This window comes from Scyliorhinus torazame, chromosome 2 (assembly GCF_047496885.1).
Source record: "Scyliorhinus torazame isolate Kashiwa2021f chromosome 2, sScyTor2.1, whole genome shotgun sequence".
Taxonomy (NCBI): domain Eukaryota; kingdom Metazoa; phylum Chordata; class Chondrichthyes; order Carcharhiniformes; family Scyliorhinidae; genus Scyliorhinus; species Scyliorhinus torazame.
This window is the reverse complement of record NC_092708.1, coordinates 330562495-330586973: the sequence shown is the minus strand read 5'-3', so window position 1 is coordinate 330586973 and position 24479 is coordinate 330562495. Positions and strand designations below refer to the sequence as shown.

Here is a 24479-nt window from a genome sequence, read left to right as displayed (position 1 = left end):
GATTGAAGGATAAATGCTAGTCGGGAAATCAGGAGAATTCTCTTGCTCTTCTTTGAAGAACAACATAGAAGTTTTTACATGCTAAAAAGCTACGCTAGTTAATGAACGGAGCAGAAGGCCAGAGAGTGAGAAAGAAAGAACAAATTTACATTTATATAGCTTGATATCCCAAAGTGCTTTGCAATGAATTACTTTATGAAGTGCAGCCACTGTTATATAAGCAAATGTAACAGCCAATTAAGCATAGTAGGCCTCACAATTGCTAAATTACTAGATAATCCACTTTCGTTGGTACTGGTCGATAGGGGAATGTTGGCCAGACCAGAACGCTCTGATCTTACTCAATCTGCAATATCCCAGAGAAGGCAGAAGTTTAGTATCTTACCTGAAAATTTGGCAACTCCCAAGAATTCAGCTCTCTCTCCGTATTGGAGTGAACTGTCAGATTAGATTATGTGGTTAAATCTGTAGGGTTTTTGTGGTGCTAGGAGCTAGGTAGAATATTGAAAAATATGCTCACAATACAGGTTTTTATAATGACCGGGGAGCTCCTCCATGTTGCTGGTGTCATTTCTAAACGCAACGCAACGTATCAGTGTAATGGAGGAAAGAGACAACATTTGCAGAACATACTGATATCAGCATAAATCTTATGATGTAATTCAATGTTGTTTTTACACAATCATGAAACATAATCTCTCCGCTCACCATGAGTTCCAGAATTCAACAATAAGACCACTCATGAGTTTATCAGTTCACATTATTATTTCAGAACATAAAGAGCTATAAATTCAAGCAAGAAAGATGCAACATTGAAGTTAAAAATTTTCATCTCATCATTCAATTCTCGTGATAGTTGCTGGTCTCACACTACATTGGAGTGTCTATCTCAGTGTACAAATTGCAAAAACTGGTCCACCCAAATAATTACAATTGCCACATGTTGTTAAAGAGCTCCCAAACCAAATGATATCTGTGTTAGGCTTTCATGTGCATTTCCTCAGTCCCACCATCATATGCATTCCCTTGTAGTAGTCTTTCATCAACAGAATGGTTTAGGGCAGTTGGACAGATAATCTCACAGGAAATAAGTTGAAATAAAAAGGCAATACATTTGTTTACAGGTCAGATGTCAGAATATCTACAGTCACAGTACTAAATAGCTAAACAAGAAATCTTCTGACACAGCTGAATTATGTAGTTCTTGAATGTGCATAATTTTGTCTAACATAAATACTCATTTCAAAATAAACCCCAAAATAAACAAGTCAATGATGAGTCAATACGTTGTCAGATGACTGAGGAGTTACAAAACAGAATTGGAATAAAACTAGTCTACGTTATAAATATTTAAATCTATCTCAACAGCTTCACATTTAACAAGAAAAAAAATACTCTCTTTGCTCTGGATAAATTAAATTCCACTCCCCCATGAACGTTTTTCCTAAATTAAAAAAACAGAAGCTGGATCTTCTCACGTACAGCACATTCTTTTAAAAAAAACAATGCTTTATTGTTAGATCTTGGGAGAGGTAGTGTAAGTCAAATCCAACAGCAAAGTGTCAGACTGGAACTAAAAGACCAAACGAGACAAACAACAAACATAGAGATTTAGAGTATAAAATTCTAAAAAAATAAATAGTTTAAATGTAATATAAAACATTGTAACCTTTTGATAAAGGTGCCTTTGTTGGTACAAGAATACCATATAAAAACATTCTGCAAGGAAATAAAACACACCATGTGCTTCAGTCAATAGAATAAAACCACTCATCGAAGTGTCCTCCGGAAAATTAGTTCCTCCCACACGGATGCTGAAACAAACCGTAACTATCAAAAGATGAACAGAAGCACAAGATACCGTTTAGTCTCTATGAATGTTTTAGTTGATTAAGTTAATGTTCAGTGTTCGGCAGCAGTCCTTTACTTTCTTAAAAGCAAGCTTATCCCATTAAAAAAAATAACTTTAGTGGTTAAGGTCACATTTCGGGATCTCAAGCCAGAAGTTGTCATTACTAGCAAAGAGTTCCCTTGCCATGATTCACGTGGTAATTATCTGCTTGCTTTCTGTAGTCTTTTGTTTATAACCTTTAAAAAGTTGAAAATTACACTGTTTAAATTCTTCCAAGATTTATAAGATGCTATACAGTGGCGGTTCCAATCATTAACGGTACAGATAAAGTGGTTTCAAATAAACAGGAAGACAAGCATCCAAAATGCTGGAGCACCCAGTGCTGAATTAGGAGCCGACAAGAATCTCCATGATATGGTCCAGGTCACTCAAATCTACTCTGCAGATCTGAATGGCATTCACAGATGTAGAGTTGCATAACTGAAAGGGCTTTGAAACTTCATCCACAATAGCTGGTGCTGATCTAGCAGGTGTCAATGGAAGTAAGCACAGATCGGAGTCATACATGGATGTGTCAATGTCTTCAAATATGTCATCAAAAGCAAGGTCTGTTAGGTAACTCGTTGAATTTGTGATTTCAAACGATCCAAACACAGTTTCTGCAGGCTTAATTTCGTGTGGCCTGTCTCCCAAAGATATGTCTGTACTAATGTCACCCTCGCCTGCAGATATTGGACAAGGAGATGGGCTAATATCCTCCATAAAATCCAAGTCCTTGAGGATTGATGAAATGGCAGATGACATGTCGTCATCTGAAACCACCACTAAAGAATTCTCAATCTGACTTTCTGAAAATTCTGAAGAACTATTCAGATCGAGAGAGTTATTTTGAACAGATGATGGTGTTCCAGTTAATTCAATACCTGCCTGAGATGCTGCGAATGTGTCTGGAATTGGACTTGTTCCATTGCAAATATTAGATCCTTCATGGCTGCTTTCTTGTCTCATTTCCTCTTGGATCTGCCGCACAGTATTCGCTATGAGAACAGAACGATGCAAGTTTGGTTCTACCAGCATCCTACAGCTTTGCAATTTGATGAGGCACATATTGAGTACTAACTGTCTCTGCAAAGTATACGGCAGCCCTGGGTTGGAATCAAAGGCACCAGGAACACCAGCCATATTTTCTTCGTAATCACTAAGCTTGCGCTTCAGTCCTTTAGCCAACATGAATCTGGGAGAAGAGAAAAGGGAAAAAGAAATGAGTAACTGCTGCCATTATATTTTAGTTAAAGTGGTCTCTAAATAAGCGTGCAATTATTCTGGTTCTTTTTATAGAATTATGAAGAAATTACGCTCGACAATGAATAGTAAACTGTTATTTCAATTAACATTGCAGGTGTTTAATGACATTTAGGGCAATTTTCAGGTCACAAACCTGAAATATTAACTCTTTCTATCTCCACAGGTGCTGCCAGACCTGCTGAGTATTTTCAGCATTTTTTGTTTTTTTTATTTGAGAAAATAACTTCCTCTGTTAACGAAGCACTAGGAGTAATCACTTTGCAAGTTTGTACTCCCACCAATGAGCATCTCACAACAGGAGCTGATGCAAAACATTCAGAGACATATTTGCAGTTAATCTTCTGTCCGTTGAAGTTAATTGATAACTGTCCGAAATGCACAAAGCTCAAACAGCCAGTATAACTCGAAGATGACTGCCTTTTAAAGAAATTCAGTTGATTTATCATTTTCTTATGTCAGATTCAGTGCCGCCAAGAGTTTACTGTACTGGGAAATCACTCCTGGGAACGCATGCTCGGACTTTCGCAGGACCACCAGTTTCTTAAAAGGATATCGGTGTTCTCATTGGTAAACAACAACAAAACGAACATGCTAGTACGTCAGAAAGTACAGAAATAGGATCACACAGCAGAAATTTGATGACCTTGCGTCCGTAAGAGCCAGACACTCTGGATTGAAAACCTCTACTCTAGTCTTTTGCAGTTTTATCATGAAAGTTGAACTAGTTTGTAATGCACGTTAACTGATTCAATGCACTCCTTTAGAAGATCCTTCATTGAGTCCCTTTAGTGAATGTGGGAAAGATTTCAATCCAAAGACAACTAGCAGTCTAGCTGTATGCAGTATCTGGGTACATTCCTGCTGTCACATGCAATATTCCTTTAGTTATAATCATCAGACCACAATAGGAACTAGTTCTGACTTGTATAATGTTACCGTATACAATTTGTCTTTTTAACCCTTTCCTAGGAGCAGATTACAAGAATTGATCATAGTGAAGTGGTACTATTATGATCCAGAAACCATAATGTGCCACTTTATTTGAAATGAAATTTATCATTACAGGAAACATAAGAGAGAGCACTTGAGTTTGTTTGTGGCACTTCCATTTTAGCACCAGCAGAAAAAGTGACCAACATACAAAATTGATGGCCAGATAAAGACCAACTCGTCCAAACAACCTGCTCTACACATCCTAACTAGACGGTTCTTACCCCTCCACATGTAATGCCCTGGGAGAAAACAAATAACAGAAAACACCGGGGCCAATAAAGGGGAAAATAATCCGGGAAATTTCTCTCCTACTTCCTCAGGCAATCAAAACTGGTCCAGGAGATCATTTGGATGGGCAGCACGGTGGCACAATGGTTAGCACTGCTTCCTCACAGTGTCAGGGACCAGAGTTCGGTTCTGGCCTTGTGTGACTGTTTGTGCACAGACGTTCTCCCTGTGCCTGCGTGGGTTTCCTCTGGGTGCTCCGGTTTCCTCCCACGGCCCAAAGACGTGCAGATTAGCCGGATTGGCCACGATCAATACGCGGGATTACGGGGATAGGGTGGGGAAGTGGGTCCATGTAGAGTGCACTTTTGGAGGGTTGGTGTGGATCCGATAGCCTCCTTTTGCACTGTAGGGATTCTACGAACCATCTGTTCTCCAGAAGGCATTTACCCATGATTTGAAGCGATCATTACCCCAGTCAAGAGTTGATCCATCTGACTCTTGAAGGTGTACAGGGAGTCAGCAACCACCACATCCACCAGCAATGCATTCCAGAGGCTCACTACTCTCTAGGAAAAGAAGAACTCCCTAATATCCAGTCTATTCCTACCTTTATGTTGTTTACACTCATGTCCACTGCTGCTCCTCGATCTGTTAAAGGGGATTAATGGGGCAACATGTTTACTTACCTGGCCTGCAGGCAGAAGATTGACCAGAAAGTCGTGGAGAGTCTGTAGTTCAGGATTGGGAGGCAGGTGGGGGATTCAGTTCACGCTGGTGGGAAGATGGTGGCAAGTGGATCAGGTAGGATGCAGACCCCAGCTGGAGACGGAGGGGGACATTGAGTGTCTGAGGAGGAGGAAGGCTGGAAGCCTCATAGTGGGGGATCAAAAGGCCAGAAACCTTTTGATTGGATGAGCTTAAGAGGCGAGCAGGGTGATTTGAGGTCTGATGTGAGACGGTGGAGGTGAGAATGGCACAGAGGCTTGATGTTTGGATCAAAGGTCTGAGCGAAAGCTGTTCCAGGGTGGGTGCCCGATCATGGAGGCATCTGGATCTAGGAGGTATGTGCAAAAGCATTCACTTCCTGGATCTAACAAATCAACGCTTCAATGAAAGCATCAGCCGGACATTCAGGAAACCCAGACAACAGCAGTCAAATTCCAAAAGTAGAATGACTATGAGACTTGCAGCTTCATTTTCCTGTCTCCTTATAGAGGGTTGGTCAACGGCCAGCTTTTCAACCTCAGAAAGACAGATATGGGTGGGATGGAGTCAGCTAAAAGAATTCTCAGACTTTAACTGCCCCACCAGCTAAACCATACTTGTCCATTTTTGGGGGGTAAGAATCTCCCTAATCTATTAAATAGAGAGTCATCTCATCTTTTCATAATATTAACGTCTCATTTAGATTGCCTCAAAATCTACACTGCTGAAAAAGTAAATAAACTCAGCCCCTTAAGCCTATCAGAGTAGAAAAAATCTTTAAGGTAGGAATCATTCTTGTAGACGTCTTCCAAGGCTTTTCCATAGCACGTCTAGTTTCTGACAGTGATGTATATTTTTATGTAGTGCATAAATTCATTTGCAGTATGCAGGCATGGTGAGCATATTATGGCCAATCCCTAATAGCCCTCGAATTCAACTGAGTGGCTTATTTGACCATTTCAGAAGGCAGTTAAGTGTACCATGTTTTGGATGGTCCCTGTGATCTTTGGAGTCTTGGTGTGGTTATTGGTTACTGATATGTACCTCGTAGACAGATTGTGGTCATACTCTGGCACTTGCTTGAATCAGGTTTATTAGTACTACATCAAAACAGATTACAGAGCAGGCATATTAACTCCAGGCATGGTGTGTTCCAATCTCTCACTCTTGCTCTCTAAAGAGTCTAATACATGGATGATTGACGTCAGTGATACATCACCATCTACATCATTCTAGTTAAGCTTTTAAAAAAAAATCCAATTAAGGGGCAATTTAGCGTAGCCAAACCATCTACCCTACACATCTTTGAGTTGTGGGGGTGAGACCCACTCAGACACGGGGAGAATGTGCAAACTCCACTTGGACAGTGACCCGGGACCGGGATCGAACCTGGGTCCTCAGGGTCGTGATTTAGCAGTGCCATACCACTTATGTTAACCCTTACAGTACAAACCATATTGTGAGATCAGGGCATCAGTAAACCAGGTGGGTTTGTGCGACAACCCAATAGTTCTATGGTCATCATTATGGATATTAGTTTCTAGTCCAGATTTATTTTAATTAAGTGAATTTAAACTCCTCTGCTGTCATTGTGAGATTTGAACTCATGTTTCCAGATAATTAGCCCAGATTTCTCCATTACTAGTCCAGTAATCAAACTGCAATGCTACCACAATGGCAAGTGTATAAATAAATAGTCCACGACAATAATAAAACTTAATGTTAATCAACAAAACATAGACAATCTGGTCATTACCAAGACTGTCACGATGCAATATTTATGCAACAATATATGATTGAATGAAAAACTGAATCTAATGCTGTTTAGTTTCTGAAATGATGTGGCAGCAGAACACTACTGAGGCTATGAGGCATGGAAATTGAATCATTCTTCATTTTATAAACCTCGAGTACAGGCCACACTCTCTATTTCTTCCATTTTCTGTGTAGGCTAAAGAGCTCTGGAGGTTACCTCAAGCAACCTCTTCAAAGGAGTTTTGACCAATCAAATGTATCAATTGTGAATTTAGTTTCTTCGTTTCCCGTTTAAAATATTAGAGAATCGTTAAGCCACTATTTTTCATCCCCATTGCATTAATCAAACAATTGGAATTAAGGTTTCATCCATGCATGAACTACATTGGAAGCATTGTTTTTTTTCACTGTGCACAGCCCGTTATACTGCCTAATCCCTTTAAGATCGCCGCACAGCCGGGAATGTGCACATCTCATAGGAATATCTGCCCGAGTGTGGCCTGTTTGTCCCTTGGATGGTACATTTCAGATTGTTGCACAGTTGCACATCCACGCAGCTTAGAAGCCTTGAATGATCTATCTTTTATCCATCATTCTTAATCAGGTAAGTGACTAAAGCAATTCAGGTGACCCTTTAAATAAGAAAGTGCTCTGACCAAGGCATATCCTAAATAGCTGTGGCAGCAGTTTAAAAGTTGCAAAATGCAAACAATGAAACTGATAACTATATTGCTAGTTCGCACCTCGCACAAATTGTGCTCAAAATTGTGGTAATTTTCTGAACCAAACCTTTTGCTTAAACCCATTTGTACATCGTAAAATTTTCCTTAAAGCATTGCAATTGTGCTACATTTTAGGATGGAAATCTTTAATGTTAATAAATGTCCTTGATACACTAAGGTGCAGTTTTATTGATACAGCTGAAAATAGCTTCATCACAAAAAAATAAACACTCTTAATCAGAGTATCCAATCCAGCACCCAATTTTAACTGACTGAAATTTGACAGAACCATTTACTAGTTTCATTGGTATACTGCAATCAGCCCCTTAGCAAGTTAAGAAAAATATTTACAAAGCTTTTAAAAAGATGCCCCTTGGTGCCTCGAGTCTTCAAAGAAAAGTTTGATTTTTTTTAAACCACTGAACTCCTGCAAACAGGTAGGTTCAATTAACAGGAACTCACCATTGAGATTAATTCAATGAGGGGGTATGGTCAATTTTATAGGCAGGGCTGGCTTCCAGCGCCATATTTTTAAACTAATGCAGAAAATTGCAGAAACTCACACAGGCTTTTGTGCAGATTTGGCCAATTAGCAGTGAATTGCACTGTAAATTTCAGCACAATCTAGTGGAAACTCTACCACTACATACACACACTTCACTGAGAGCGCATGAAAGACGCAGATTAAAGGAACTGTTCTTTAAGAGTGATTGATAGCCAATAGTTTGACATCGACTTGATACAGCTTCTCAATCATAAGCTTTCAAACATAAGATATGTTGTGCACAATTTATGATTTTTCCAGCAATATTCAGACACATTTCTGGAGTTTCATGGCTTTTTTTTCTGAATTTGTCCACCGATTTCTATATCAGAGAGGAAATTTGTACCTTTTCTCCAGAGTAAAATAGGTATTTCCAGCATCTGATTCTTCTTGCAATGCTGTATCTATACACTACTATTAAAGATTTTAAAAATATATTTAGAGTACCCAAATACTTTTTTCCAATTAAGGGGCAATTTAGCATGGCCAAGCCACCTAACCTGCACATCTTTGGGTTGTGGGGGTGAAACTCACGCGGACACGGGGAGAATGTGCAAACTCCACACGGACAGTGACCCGAGGCCGGGATTCGTGCCCAGGTCCTAGGCGCTAGCCACTGCACCACCATGCTGCCCCTGGACTCACTTTTTGCTGAAAATTTTTAAGCGGAAGCTTTACAAACATCTTTCCTGCAACAGAAAAAACTCAACCCTTTTTCATAGAATCATAGAATCCCTACAGTGCAGAAGGAGAACATTCAGCACATTGAGTCTGCACCGACCCTTCAAATGAGCACTCTGCCCATTTACAAGTGTCCACCACTACCTATCCCTGTAATCCCATAATCCAACCACATCTCTGGACACTAAGGGACAATTTAGCATTGGCCATCCACCTAACCCACACATCTTTGGACTGTGGGAGGAAACCGGAGCACCTGGAGGAAACCCATGCAGACACTAGGAGAATGAACAAACTCGACACATATGACCCGAGGCCGGAATTGAACCTGGATTCCTGGTGCTGTGAGGCAGCAACGCTAACCACTGTGCCACCATGCCGCCCTGTAATTTAAAAAAAAATTTAGAGTACCCAATTAATTTTTTTCCAATTAAGGGGCAATTTAGCGGGACCAATCCACCTACCCTGCACATCTTTGGGTTGTGGGGGCGAAACCCACGCAAACATGGAAAGAATGTGCAAACTCCACACGGACAATGACCCAGAGCCGGGATTGAACCTGGGACCTCGGCGCCGTGAGGCAGCAGGGCTAACCCACGCCCTGCAATTTAATCAATAAACTATCTATAATAATAATCACTTATTGTCACAAGTAGGCTTCAATGAAGGTACTGCGAAAAGCCCCTCGTTGCCACATTCCGGCGCCTGTTCGGGGAGGCCGGTACAGGAATTGAACCCACGCTGCTGCCTTGTTCTGCATTACAAGCCAGCTGTTTAGCCCACTGTGCCAAACCAGCCCCTATCTAGCAAATCTGTAGACATCAAACATACTACATGTTCTCCACCAATCAGTATAGCAAAAATGATTTGACAAACACCTTAATATGTTTTGGCACAAGATGACAGAAACTTGCGTGTTATAGCTTTATTAACAAGTTCTAGGTAAGTTGCAATGCCTCATCTCCAGTGATAACAGACAACTGCGTTGAATGAAAAGGATCAAACTGCATGTTGAAATTCAGATTCCAGACCAATAAATAAAGTAGTCTTAAAAAGGATGCATAATTTGGAGAAATGCAAATTTAGATCCTCAACAAATCCCCTGCGCTAATCATATCACTAGCCAAATTCTGAAAAGTTGATAAGTTGACTGTGTGCCACATGACGACTGTATCAGAAACCTGGAAAAAGTGAACACAGGAAGCAAGGCGAGAGTTTACCAAATCCCTGGTTTATTTAATTCCCCACGTTTTCACCACTGCAGTGATGAAGCTACATTGCTTACTATAATTTCCTAACTTAAATATTTTAAAATATGCTTTTTAAAGGGGAGGGGCGGGGGGGGAGAAGAAAGAGACATTTTGTAGACCAGGTTAGGTGGAATCTCAAAAAGCCCATTTAATTATGTCTGTTACAAATGTTGGAATTCAAAGCACTTAAAGACTGGGTAATGGACTTGCTGAAAAGAGCCTCAGAATACTTTCACAGATTTTCTACACATTTTCCAAATTAATCACAAAACAAGATTCAGTAACACTGAACTTTACGTGGTAATAACGGTACAAATAATTTCCCCAGTACATAGCAATCAGGACAAACACTAATTAGGTCATCTATACTACTTGATCTTTTTTTATGACTGATACTTAGAGCTTACTCTTTACTGCCTATATGCATATTTACTAAAATCAGAGTGTTTAAATCAATACTGCTGCTTCCTACAAAAGCACCACCTTTCTTTTTTGTAATTATCAATTGTTTATAATGTCCAGACAGAACAATTTCTACCTAGATTACTGTATGCCTTCACATTCATGGGGTGTACAGTAAACAAAGAAGTCTGTCTGACTGAATCTTTTTGAAGCCATAACACAATTTGCACTAACCCTTGCTTGGACTACTGTCTCTTTTGAGGTCTCCCCATGATGTTATTGCAAGTAAAGTAACAACCTAACAAAGAAAGAGATATTTTTGACAATTAGTGCAAATGCTACACAATAAGATCTTACCTTGTTCCAAAGTGCCACAGTTTTTATTTCCAAATCTTTGAAGTTAGTGTGACAGTACATTTTGAACATTTCAAATAAAAATGAATTAGTCCTCGGTTGGTTTTTCAAACCAGCTTGTGTGTGTGCAGGCTAGAATTCTCACTTGCACAAACTGCCATGCAGCTGTCTTGCTTTTTTTTTCAGACAGCTGACAAACAGCAACTGCACAAGCACAATGACGCAGAAGACTAAGCTGCCGTGGAAAGGAGTGGGCTTGAAAAAAGTAGGTGGAGCTTTGTGGCTTGCAGTAGTGTCCATCTCCAGCTTGGTGAACAGTCAGAGAACTGCCCAACAAACACACAGGGCCCCAACTGTGCTATTCCAGAAATGCTGACAAGTCGCTCTCGTATGTCCGCTAACAGCAGTTTGTTGAAGCATTATGTGCACTGCAATCCACTTGGATACTACTCAAATATTACTGAAATAAAAGAGCCCACGAAAAAGATGCAGGATATCTAAAAACTTATTTCACAACTGGCTCCCAGTTCGGTTGCTTCTGTTTTTAAATGAGAATTACAAAGAAACGTTCTTGGTTTTTTTGCTGTCTTAATCATGTATATCGCCATTAAACAGTAAACGTTTTTTTTTAAAAACATTGTTGAGGGGGGTACTGGGTTAAATGAATTAGCTACAGTATCCAAACAGGTGAGTTGAATCAACAAGCAGGGTCAGATACAATGATTCAAGAGTAACTCCACATATTAGTTGAAAAATTAATATATGGGTAATTACAGTCAGTCAGACACAGCAGCCATTCCAAGCCAGTACCTTCATTAAATTGTTAACACCTGAAACTTATGCAAAAATATGTTTATAAAACAATAAATGGAGAAATGAATTGAACAAATGCATTGAAAGGCCATGTACACTCAGCTAGAAATTATTTTTGCTGGCCACATGGAAGAGTTTTGAACAGATAATGGAATCTTTGCGTTTCTATATATTTATTTTTAAAGGGATTGTGGTTAAATTCAGACAGTTGAACACATTTTAATGCAATTAGAATGAAGAATGTTTAATGAGTGGCTCACCAGCCGTTGTAAAACATGCCCTACTTTCATTTATTTCCAGGTTACTTCCTTGATGGCAAAGTTGAAAATTACACCTCGTCAGATACACATTAAGGAACCAAGTTCAATTTTAAATAATTAATTAGTACAATATTTAAAAAAATTAAAATGCAAGTTTACAATTATTGAGTACATAAAGATTCGCTATCAGTTCTTAACAAAGGCGAAAGTAAGATGCATTTACTAAAAACGTGCCTACAACAACGGTTCCACTTATATGCCAGTACCATCTTAGAAAGAGAATAAATGCTAAGCGTTGGAGATCACAGAGGTCATACAAACTAATAGGGGTCTGAGCTTTGTTTCGGCTTTCTACTGAGTTGGACAAGGTGGCAATGGGGATGCGACAATTGGCTTCAGTATCCCAGATATTCATAGAATCCCTACAGTGTGGAAGGAGGCCATTCAGCCCATCGAGTGTACACCAACCCTCTGAAAGAACACCCTACCTTGGCCCAGTCCCCCACCCTATCCCCGTAACCCCATAACACACCTAACCATTTGGAGACTTAGGAACAATTTTAAATGGCCAATTCACCTAACATACAAATCTTTGGACTGTGGGAGGAAACCAGAGCACCCAGAGGAAACCCATGCAGACACGGGGGAGAACATGCAAACTCCACACAGTCACAGACAGTCACCCATGGTCGGAATCGAACCTGGGTCCCTGGCGCTGTGAGGCAACAGTGCTAACCACTGCGCCACTGTGACGCCCTTTTGTTAGAATTCTTCCCCCAATTGATGTCCAGTGACCCTTCCTGCATATGCGTAAATGCCAAGAGGAGGACTCCAAGTCCACTGCAATACAGTTGAATACATGTGCATTTGCAAGCTATTCGACTCGACTCTCTTCACCAAAAGGTTCAAACAGATTTCATCAGAAGTCACCGAACAACTGAGTTGAATCCTGATTTTCTCCAATTCCCGAATTTCCCTCTTTCTCGCTGTCTCTTTCTCTCTCTCACACACACACACACACTCACTCACTCACTCACTCACTCACTCACTCTCCAGTCACATGCAATCAAACCAAATGTAATCTGATATTACCACATAAACTGAGATCAACAAATGGGTCACAGAACTTCGGACCTTGCTGGCATAAAATCACAAAACATTTCAGAAAAAGGTGGTACCCGGCTTTCCCAGCATGGTTGCATTAGGTCCACATTGCAGTTATCTAATTGAATTCCCTTTTCCTTAATTTTTTTAATTTTTAAGAGTTTATCGATTTCTCCCTTCATACGTTCCCCCTCAATACTCTTTTACTCCCCTGAATATAGTCCGGGTTTTGCAATTCTATTAAACATGCCATCCCCGGGGTCATCCAACTGAATCTATAATTTGCCATGTTTTCCATGGTTCCAAATTGGTCAACAAACAAGCAAGACTCCTGCAAAAAGCATTAAGTAGAAACCATATAGTTTGGGGCTGGAGTCACACACAGATCAGATTGAGCAGGTTTCCAGTTCCTGAAGGGCATTAGGAGGCGAGTTTGGCTTTCACAACAATCTAGAAGCATTATCATATAAGCCTTGGTGAGTTGTTTGTTAATTGAGATTGGGCAAGTAAATAGTGACATGATCCCTTGCATCAGGTGCAATTTCACAGCAGGCAGTTAAAAGAAAATTAAAACTATACAAGGCATTAGTTAGACCACACCTGGAATACGGTGAACAGGGACTTCCGGTGGCGGCATGTAGGTGGAGGTCGCACGTTAAGTGGCTCCTGTTCGAGGCTCTGGTTTTTGGACTTTAATGCCGGTTTCTGGGGCGGTTTTTGAATGAGCTGGTGCAGGAAGCTACAAGGAAGCTGGGAGATGTCGAAGACCCAGAAGAAAGGCCACTGGAAAGTAAGGGGTAAGCGAACATCCGTCACGGAGTGTGTTGATGAGTCCGGCGGGAAGAAAGATGGCTGAGGCTGGATGGCTGAGGCTGGATCACTGGGTGGGGTTGCTCCCCTCACGGTGGAAACTCTGACTGAGGTGACGGCCGGGTAATTTGAGAGGCAGTTCACCAAGCATACGGAGGTGCTGCGAAGGGAGATGTTGGCTGTGATGAAGGAGTGGGTGGAGGAGGCGATTGCTCCGGTAAAGGTGGCAGTGTCGAAGACATGGGCCGAGGGATGGGAGGAAGGAGAGAAGTTGAAGGGGATGGAGCAGTGTCTGTCACAGCAAAGTGACCAGTTCACCTCGATGGGCGAGAAGCTGCGGAGGGTGGCAGAGGCGAATAAAGGGCTCAGGGCCAAGGTGGGGACCTGGAGAATAGGTCAAGGTGACAACATTTATGGATCATGGGCCTGCCTGAGGGGTGGAGGGACCAGGGGCTTTGCGAAGATGCTGATAGAGCTGTTGGAGGGGGGGGGGGGGGGAAGAACCCTCCCGAATCGAACTAGACAGGGCACATCGGTCACTCAGTCGACGATATAATTTGCTTCCGTAAGTTTCATGTGAAGGAGGTGGTCCTAAATTAGATGAAGCAAAGGCGAGATGTGAAGTGGGAAGGCATTGGGATCCAAATATACCAAGACTTGACGGTGGAACTGGCGAGAAGGCGGGTGGCCTTCGGACGGGTGAAGGCGGCACTGCACAGCAACAGTGAGAGGTTTGGCGTGGTCTGCCCCGTGAAGCTGAGAGTGGCGTACAACTCAAGCGATTTCTACTTCGAGACGGTGGAGGCGTTCGTGAAGACCGAAGGTTTGGGACTGAAATGATAGATGGAACTGGAATTGGGACTTGGATTAAGAGGACGGGGACTTTGTCTTGATCTCTCTTTTTCGTTATTTCTCGTTTTGTATTTGATGGTGGGAACGTATGGGTTTTGGGTTGGTGGAACAGGGGAGGGTAGTTTACCTTTGTTTAAAAAAATATTATTTGTTTTTATAAATTTAGAGTACCCAAGTTTTTTTTTCCAATTAAGGGGCAATTGACTGAGGCAAATCCACCTATCCTGCACATCTTTGGGTTGGGGGGGGGGTTAGACCCACACAGACACTGGGAGACGCGCAAACTCCACACAGATAGTGACCCGGGGCTGGGATCGAACCCAGGTCCGACGCATTGTGAGGCAGCTGTGCTAACCACTGCACCAACCTGCTGCCCCAGTTTACCTTTGTTTATAGTTGGTTACATGTATATTGGGCTTTGGGTTTATGTCTGTTTTCTGGGGGCATGGATGGTTTTGTTTGTTTTTCTGGGACTGGGTTATGGAGGAGGAGATTGGAAGGAAGGGGTTTGGGCAGGGGTCTCCGCACTAGACAACGTAGGTTGGCTAGAGAACGGGAGTGTGGTGGGAGGGGAGGGGCTGCAGTTGTTGAAACCTGGTCGATCAGGTTTTGATGGGCCTGGGATGTGTGAAAGGTGGGGGGATAGGATCGATACTGGGAGGGATGCTTCAAAGAGGAAGTGGATGGGGGGTGGAGGATTCTGGAGAGAGGGGGAGAGGTTTGACTAAGAAAAGGATTGGGTGGGTCAGGCCTGATGGGCATGACCCGGGGTTATGATGGTGGCGGATAGGGGGGGCGGGGAAGGGTGAGACACCCCAGTCAGAACAGTTACCTGGAATGTGAGGGGGTTAGGGGGACCAGTGAAGAGATTGAGGGCTTTTACACATTTGAAGAGCTTAAAGGCCGACATGGTGATGCTGCAGAAGACCCATCGGAGGGTGGAAGGATCAGGTGAGGCTTAGGCAGGGTTGGGTGAGCCGGGTGTTTCACTCAGGGTTTGATAGTAGGGCTCAGGGAGGTAGCCGTATTGGTGGGCAAGAGAGTGAGGTTTTAGATGGAGAAGGTGGTGGCAGATCAGGGGACCAAGCACATGATAGTGATGAGGGAGCCACGGTTGGGGGGGGGGGGGTTGGTGGCACTGGAAAGCGTATATGGCCCCAAATGGGATGATGTGGGGTTTGTGAAGAGGGTGCTGGGTGCCATCCCGGATTTGGACACCCACAAGTTGATCGTAGAGGGCGGATTGGAACATGGCGTTGGAACTGAAATTGTACAGGTCCCAGCTGCGCTCGCTGGCCCAGCCGGTGAGGAGGGGGGGGGGGGGGGGGGGGGGGGGGGGGCTGAAGGCATTGGCTGGGCTCATGAGGGAGATGGGAGGAGTGGACCCGTGGTAGTTCTTACATCCAAGGCAATGGAAGTATTTGTTTTTCTCTCCGGTACACAAGGTGCACTTGAGGATTGACTTTTTCATGGTGGTAAAGGCGCTTTTGGCTGGGGTTAGGAGGTTGGAATACTCAGCAATCGTGATTTGGGATTGCGCTCCACATTGGATGGATGTGGGTAGCCCAGAGGCCGGGATGGAGAATGGACGTGGGGTTGTTAACGGACCGGAGCTTCTGTGACAAGACTGGGAAGGTAATCAAGGAGTATGTGAGGTTTAATTGCATGGGGGAGGTTTCACAGTCGGTGGTCTGGGAGGCTCTGAAGGCGGTAGTGAGGAGGGAGGTGACCTTGTTCAAGGCTAAGGTGGATAAGGAGGAGAGGGAGGTATGTCAAAGACCGATAGAGGAGATTTGGAGGTGGATGGGATGTATGCTGGGGACCCGGACCCGTGTCTCCTGGCCAAGAGGAAGGAGTTGCAGGCGAGGTTCAACCAATTGTTCACGGGGAAAGCAGTGCGCCAGTTGAGAAAGGCAAGGGGGGCTGTCTATGAAGAGAAGCATGCTGGCCGGCCAGCTCCAGAGGGAGATAGCATGAGGGAGATAGTTTTGGTACGGGACAGTATGGGGAAGTCGGTAGTGGCTCCGGAGCAGATTAATAAAGTATTTGAGGAATTTTATGGGGACCTGTATAGGTCGGAGCCACCGAAGGAGGTGCGACGGATGGGGGAATTTCTGGAGTGGCTGGAGTATCCAGTATCCGAGGGTGGGAGAGGAAGATAGGGCAGGTTTGGAGGAGCCGGTAGGGGAGCAGGAGATGAAGGAGCCGATTGGGAGGATGCAGGCAGAGAAGATGCCGAGGCCCGATGGGTTCCCGGTTAAATTTTATAAGAAATTTAAGGACAAGCTGGTGTCGTTGATGGTGGGAATGTTTGAGGATGTGACAGGTAGAGGTGTCTTGCCATAAACATTGTGGCAGGTTTCCACCTTGTTACCACTAAAGAAGGATAAGGACCCGGTGGAGTGTGGGCTGTACAGGTCCATATCTCTGCTGAATATAGACGCCAAGATACTGTCAAAGGTGTTGGCTTATGGTTGGAAAAGTGCCTCCCGAAGGTGATTGGCGAGGACCAGACGGGGTTTGTGAAGGGAAGACAGTTGTTCTCGAAGGTGAGGAGGTTGCTGAATGTGGCCTTTCTCCGGCAGCGGGAAGGGAGACAGTGGTGGTGTTGGCACTGGTCGCAGAGTTTGACCGGGTAGACCCGGTCAAACGCCATCTCTGCATCCAGCGCCAACATCACCACCGTCTCCCTTATTTGATGGCGGTACTGGAGAGATTTGGAATTGGGCTGAAGTTTGTGGCATGGGTGCGGCTGCTGTATAAGGAACCGATGGCAAGTGTGCGAATTAACTGCATGAATTCAGGGTATTTCGCACTGCACCATGGTACGAGGCAGGGATGTCCTGTTTGTATTGGCTATAGAGCCCTTGGCCATTGCGCTGAGCAGCTCAGGGTTGTGAAAGGGGATTGCGAGGGGGTGTGGATTTGGAGGCAGTTTTTAGGCAGCATTTTAAGCTGGGAGCTGGGGCAGTGGGATGCTGATGATGCCAATTAGGGGAAATCATGGGTTCGAGCCGGGGAGGATGGACGCGAGGTTTCGGGGATCGGATGAGAGGGGGATTAAGGAAATGAAGGATTTGTTCCTTGGGGGGTGATTTATGAGCTTAGAGGGAGAGAAGTATGGGTTGGCTCAAGGGGAAGGATTTAAGTACATGCAGGTGCGAGACTTTGCAAGGAAGGTTTTCCCGACCTTCCTGATAGCGCCGGCCTCCTTGTTGCGTGCTGTCAACGAGGGGTTAGAGAGGGGGGTCGTCTCGGCGATCTACAGGAGGATCCTGGGGGAGGATAGGGTGTCTATGTAGGGGATTAAGGAAACATGTGAGGAAGAGCTGAGGGTGGCGCTGGAAGAGAGACTGTGGTGCGAGGTGTTGCGGAGGGCGAATGCCTCGACTTCATGTGTGAGGTTGTGGTTGATACAGCTGAAGGTAGTGTACAGCGCGCACTTCACAAAATCAAGTGTGAGCCTGCTGTTGGAGGGGGTGAAGGATGTCTGTGAACGATGGGGAGGAGCCCCACCAATCATGTTCATATATTTTGGTCCTGCCCAAAGCTGGAAAGGTTTTGGAGGATGGTGTTCAGTACAATCTCGGGGGGTCTTGCATGTGGATGTAGAGCCCAGACCCCTAGAAGCCATATGCAGGGTGTCGGACTGGCCCGAGCTGCAGGTAGGTGCGGTGGCAGACGTTTTACACTTCACCTCGCTGATTACTCGCAAACGGGTCTTGTTAGGTGGAGGTCAGCTTCACCACCCTGTGCCTCAGTGTGGCGGGGGGACCTGCTAGAGTTTTTGACCCTGGAGAAGCTGAAGTTCGAGATGAGAAGGGGAGCTGAAGGAGGGGTTTTACCGTTGTTGGCGTTTGTTCATCATGTACTTTCGGGAGTTGGTTACCGTGTAACTGTTGAAGGGGGGGGGTTTGGAGGCTTTTGTTTGTTTGGGATTGTTTTTGCATCGTGAAAATGTTGAAAATCTAATGAATAAAAATACTTTTTTTTAAAAAGGAATGCTGTGAACAATTTTGGTGGTTCCCTTAGTTAAGGAAAGATATTCTGGCATTGGAAGCAATCCAGAGACTGTTTACGGTATGACGAGAGGTTGAGTAGATTGAGCCTGTACTCATTGGAGTTTAGAAGAATGAGAGGCAACCTTATTGAGTCAGGGGTTTGACAGGGTAGATGGTGAGAAGTTGTTTCCCCTTGTGGAAGAGTCTAGGAACAGAGGGCATAATTGGGGCATCATTTCAGAAGAACAGGTCGCCCATTTAAGATGGAGATTTGGAGGAATTTCTTCTCTCAGGGGACATGACTGTGTGGAATTCCTTACCACAGAGGGCTGTAGAGACTGGGTTGGTAAGTATGTTCAAGGCAGAGATAGACAGATTTTTAATCAGTAAGGGTTATGGGGATGACGAGAAAGTGGAGTTTAGGATTACCACATCAGATTAATCATGGTCTACTTCTTCTCCTACATCTTATGATCATGTCCAAGACCCTTCTCTGTTCTAGCAATTAATCAGACTGCGCCTCATAATTTACAATTGAAACACTTGAGATCCCTGTTCCTATCCCGGGTCAATTACTGCAGTAGGCGGGATGATATTTTAGAAGGTTCTCATATGGATAGAATTTAGATACAAAAAAATGGACAATCACAATGCTGTAGGCCCCCAAACAGTCAGGGAGAAATGGAAGGGCAGATATGTATAAATAATAGGATAATAATAGTAGGGGATTTCAATTTTCACAATATTAACTATGATAGAACATGGAACATACAGTGCAGAAGGTGGCCATTCGGCCCATCGAGTCTGCACTGACCCGCTTAAGCCCTCACCTCCACCATAACCCTGTAATCCAATAACACCTCCTAACCTTTTTGGTCACTAAGGGTAATTTATCATGGCCAATCCACCTAACCTGCACGTCTTTGGACTGTGGGAGGAAACCGGAGCACCCGGAGGAAACCCACGCAGACACGGGGAGAATGTGCAGATTCTGCACGGACAGTGACTGTGGTGAACCACTGTAATAGGAGATGTAAGGTAGGAGCTGCACTACAGGTTCGCCGGTAGCTCCTGCCGGCTGGCTCCGCCGACGGAGAACTGTATCAATATGCATGACCTCCAGTGCCCTGCCATTTCGCCAGCTGCAGCAGGAGGCCACGCATCTGACTGTAATAAAGCCACAGTTGTATCCAACTTTAGTCTTTGTGCAATTGATCGTGCATCAATTTCTTACAGTCAGATTTTCCACAGAATGAATATCCGAATTAAGCCCGATCGCCTGCAGTTGGATCTGCACTCGCCCGGCGCCAGGAAAGACTTTACTCACTGGCTAGCATGTTTCGAGGCTTACATCAACGCGGCGGACCCCGCGCCAACGGAGGCTCAGAAGACAAACGTCCTGTACTCCAGACTGAGCTCCAGCGTGTTCCCGTTGATCCAAGGTGCCATGAACTATACAAAAGCAATGGAACTCCTTGAGGAACACTATGCGCAGAAGGCGAACACGCTCTTCGCCAGGCATGTACTCGCTACGAGCTCGCAACTACCTGGTGAGTCCATCGAAGACTTCTGGCGGGCCCTAATTCCACTCGTCCGGGACTGTGACTGTCAGGCCTTTACTGCCGCCGAACATGTGAATCTCCTCATGCGCGATGCCTCCGTGACGGGGATTGCGTCGGGCCGCATCCGAGAACGATTACTGGAAGGGGCCACGCTCGAACTGGCGGAGACAAAAAACCTTGGCACTCTCCATGATGGTCGCATCCCGTAACGTACAATCGTACCTCTCCCGCCGCGCTGCCCACCCTTCTACCCCTTCCTACCCCTCCTGGACCCCGCCGACGACATCCTCCTCAGCCGGGGCCCTGCCTTCCCAATATGATTGCGCCGCACGCCAATCCGCGCACCCCGGGGGTCCCCGCTGCTACTTCTGCGGTCAGCAGAAGCACCCCCTCCAAAATTGCACGGCCCGCAATGCAGTTTGTAATGCCTGCAGTAAAAAAGGCCACTTCGCGGCTGTGTGCCAGGCCCGGGCAGTCACTGCGATCGTGCCCGCTATCGCCCCCTCCCCCAGGCCAGACACACAATGGGAGCCGCCATCTTCTCCTCCCGGGTCCCTGTGCGTCCAACGGGCGCCACCATCTTGTCCCGACCCAGCAATGTGCGCACCATGGGCGCCGCCATCTTGTCCCCCACATGGTCTCCGGACAGCCCAACATCGGAACCGCACACGCTCACCACCCGAATGACGATGACGCTGGACCAATCTCACCCGCACAACCTGGCCACTGCTTCGACGACGGTTAAAATCAACGGCCACGCGACCTCGTGCCTGCTGGACTCCGAGAGCACCGAAAGCTTCGTTCATCCAGATACGGTAAGGTGCTGCTCCCTCGCGGTCCATCCTGCCAATCAAAGGATCTCAATCGCCTCCGGATCCCACTCTTTCCCGATCCGAGGCTTTTGTGTAGTCACCCTCATGGTCCAGGGCGTAGAATTTAGTAACTCCCGCCTCTATGTCCTTCCTAATTTCTGCGCGGCACTCCAGTGCAACCTCCAGAGCCTCACCCTCAAATTCGGCGGGCCCTTACCCCCCCTTACCGTTTGCAGCCTCGCGACCCTCAAGGTCGATCCCTCCTCCCTTTTTGCCAATCTAACTGCGGATTGCAAGCCAGTTGCCACTAGGAGCAGACGGTACACCACACAGGACAAGACTTTCATCAGGTCCGAAGTCCAGCAGCTCCTTAAGGAGGGTATTATCGAGGCCAGCAACAGCCCCTGGAGAGCCCAAGTGGTAGTGGTTAAAACTGGGGAGAAACACAGGATGGTCGTGGACTACAGCCAGACCATCAATCGGTACACGCAGCTCGACGCGTACCCCCTCCCACGCATATCTGAGATGGTCAATCAGATTGCGCAGTACCGGGTCTTCTCAGCAATTGACCTGAAATCCGCCTACCACCAGCTCCCCATCCGGAAGTCGGACCGGCCATACACAGCCTTCGAGGTGGACGGTCACCTCTACCACTTCCTTAGGGTCCCTTTCGGTGTCACAAATGGGGTCTCGGTCTTCCCAAGAGAGGTGGACCGAATGGTCGACCAGTACGGTTTGCGGGCCACCTTTCCGTACTTAGATAATGTCACCATCTGCGGCCATGACCAGCAGGACCACAAAGCCAACCTCGATAAATTCCTCCGCACTGCCACTCTTCTCAACCTGACCTATAACAAAGAGAAGTATGTGTTCAGCACGACCCGGTTAGCCATTCTCGGCTATATAGTCCAAAACGGACTTCTCGGGCCCGACCCCAACCGCATGCGCCTCCTCATGGAACTTCCCCTCCCCCACTGCCCCAAGGCCCTCAAACGCTGCCTGGGGTTCTTTTCCTACTACGCTCAGTGGGTCCCAAACTATGCGGACAAGGCCCGCCCACTCATTCAGACCACCCAATTCCCTCTCGCGGCCAAGGCACAACATGCTTTCGCCCGCATCAGAGCAGACATCGACAAGGCCGGGATGCGCGCAGTGGACGAGTCTCTGCCTTTCCAAGTAGAAAGCGACGCTTCAGACGTCGTCCTTGCCACCACTCTAAACCAGGCAGGCAGACCCGTGGCATTCTTTTCCCGCACCCTTCATGCCTCTGAAATTCGACACTCATCTGTCGAAAAGGAGGCCCAAGCTATCGTTGAAGCTGTGCGGCATTGGAGGCATTACCTGGCTGGTAAGAGATTCACTCTCCTTACGGACCAACGGTCGGTAGCCTTCATGTTCAATAACACAGAGGGACAAGATCAATAATGATAAAATCTTGCGGCGGAGAATCGAGCTCTCCACCTATAATTACGAGATCTTGTATCTCCCCGGTAAACTCAACGAGCCCCCAGACGCCCTCTCCCAAGGTACATGTGCCAGCGCACAAGTGGACCAACTCCGGGCCCTACACGACAGCCTTTGTCACCCGGGGGTCACTCGATTGTACCTTCTGGTCAAAGCTCGCAATCTGCCCTACGCCGTCAAGGAAGTAAGGACAGTCACCAGGGACTGCCAGGTCTGTGCGGAGTGCAAGCCGCACTTCTACCGGCCGGACCGTGCGTGTCTGATGAAGGCTTCCCGCCTCTTTGAACGCCTCAGTGTGGATTTCAAAGGGCCCCTCCCCTCCACCGACCGTAACACGTACATTCTCATGTGGTCGAGGAGTACTCCAGATTCCCCTTCGCCATCCCATGCCCCAATATGACGTCTGCCACCGTCATCAAGGCTCTCAGCACCATCTTCGCCTTGTTCAGTTTCACCGCCTACATCCACAGTGACAGGGAATCCTCATTCATGAGCGATAAGCTGCATCAGTTCCTGCTCAGCAGGGGTATAGTCTCCAGCAGGACGACCAGCTACAACCCCCGGGGAAACGGGCAAGTAGAACGGGAGAATGGGACGGTTTGGAGGGCCGTCCAGCTGGCCCTACGGTCCAGGAACCTCCCAGCCTATCGCTGGCAGGTGGTTTTCCCTGACGCTCTACGCCCCATCCGGTCACTATTGTGCACCGCCACTAATACCACACCCCATGAACGTGTCTTTACCTGCCCCAGGAAGTCCACATCCGGGGTGTCGCTCCCGACTTGGCTCGCAGCTCCAGGACCAGTCCTTCTCCGTAGGACCAGTCCTTCTCCCTCGGCACGTCCGACTCCACAAGGCGAACCCTTGGTGGAACGGGGTTCACCTGCTCCATTCCAACCCTCAATATGCCTATGTTGAGTTCCCCGACGGCCGCCAAGCTACTGTCTCACTCAGGGACCTGGCACCATCAGGTTCCACCCCAACCCCCCCCCCCCCCACTGCGTCGCCAATATTGACCCCACCAGACCACCCCACCCCCTCCCCTTTTTCGCACAAGAGGACTTCGGCACGCTCCCGGGGTTCCCTGATGACTGGCCAGCATCAGCACTACCACCACCGCCATCGGTGCCACTTCCATCACCGCCACCACCGACTTCGCCGCCACCGTTACGCCGCTCCCAACAAAGCACCAAGGCACCGGACCGGCTGAACCTTTGACGGACTTCGGACCGTCAACATGGACTTTTCTCACTTCCGGTGACGGTGGGCGGGAGGCAGCCGCACATTGGAGGGCTCCCGTTTGGGAACAGCATTTTCGGGGAGTAACGCCCGGTCCTAGGGCCAGCGACGGCAGTAAAAGTCGGGAGATTAGCGCAAGGAGAAGAAGGATGTCGAAAAACACCAAAACAACTGCCGGGAAAAAAGCGGCTGAAAGTCCGTTGGAGGGGGAAAGGTCACCGCGGGGTCAACAAAGAAGATGGAGGCTGGAGCACCAGGGGAAGCCGCAGTGCTTACGGCTGAAGAACTAACTAAGGTGATGGCTGCGGAATTCCAAAAGCAGTTGGCGCGGATTGCGAAATGCATGGAGACGAGGGAGGTTTTGAATGTGCTGGTGGAGGAGGCGGTTTCCTTGGTGATGACGGTGGTGGCGAGCGCAGTGGCGGAGGTGCGAGAGCAAGGGGAGGCGCTGAAGGAAGTGGAGGAGACGGTATTACAGCACGGTGATCAACTTGCCTCGATGGGGAAGGAGATGCGGAAGGTGATGGACACGAACAAGAATCTGCGAGGAAAAATGGAAGAGGTATTTTACGATACTGGACATTAGCAATGGCTTCTGCTCCATTAGAAAAGAATTGTCAATATAAATTCGCCTTCACGTTCCAAGGACAGCAATATACGTGGACATACCTTCTGCAAGGTTACCACAACTCCCCCTCCATTTTCCACCGGCAATTGGCAAATGGATTATCTAAATTTTCCCGACCTGAATGCCTCATTCAGTATGTGGACGAC

At 46.3% G+C, this 24479-nt stretch overlaps 1 protein-coding gene across 4 annotated transcripts in view; it reads right to left on the bottom strand.

Moving 5' to 3' along the window:
• Positions 1–633: 633 nt before the first annotated feature.
• The window catches only part of LOC140401751 (SERTA domain-containing protein 2-like), a 147801-nt gene continuing 123955 nt past the window's right edge, over positions 634–24479 (bottom strand). For 3 of the 4 annotated variants that reach the window (XM_072489818.1, XM_072489817.1, XM_072489816.1), the window contains one exon: positions 634–3086. In XM_072489818.1, the coding sequence (XP_072345919.1) occupies positions 2240–3082 (843 nt within the window). In that variant the 5' untranslated portion in view covers positions 3083–3086 and the 3' untranslated portion in view covers positions 634–2239. Of the gene's footprint in view, positions 3087–10794; positions 11006–24479 lie in introns of those variants that run through there. The other variant, XM_072489815.1, reaches the window with a different exon arrangement.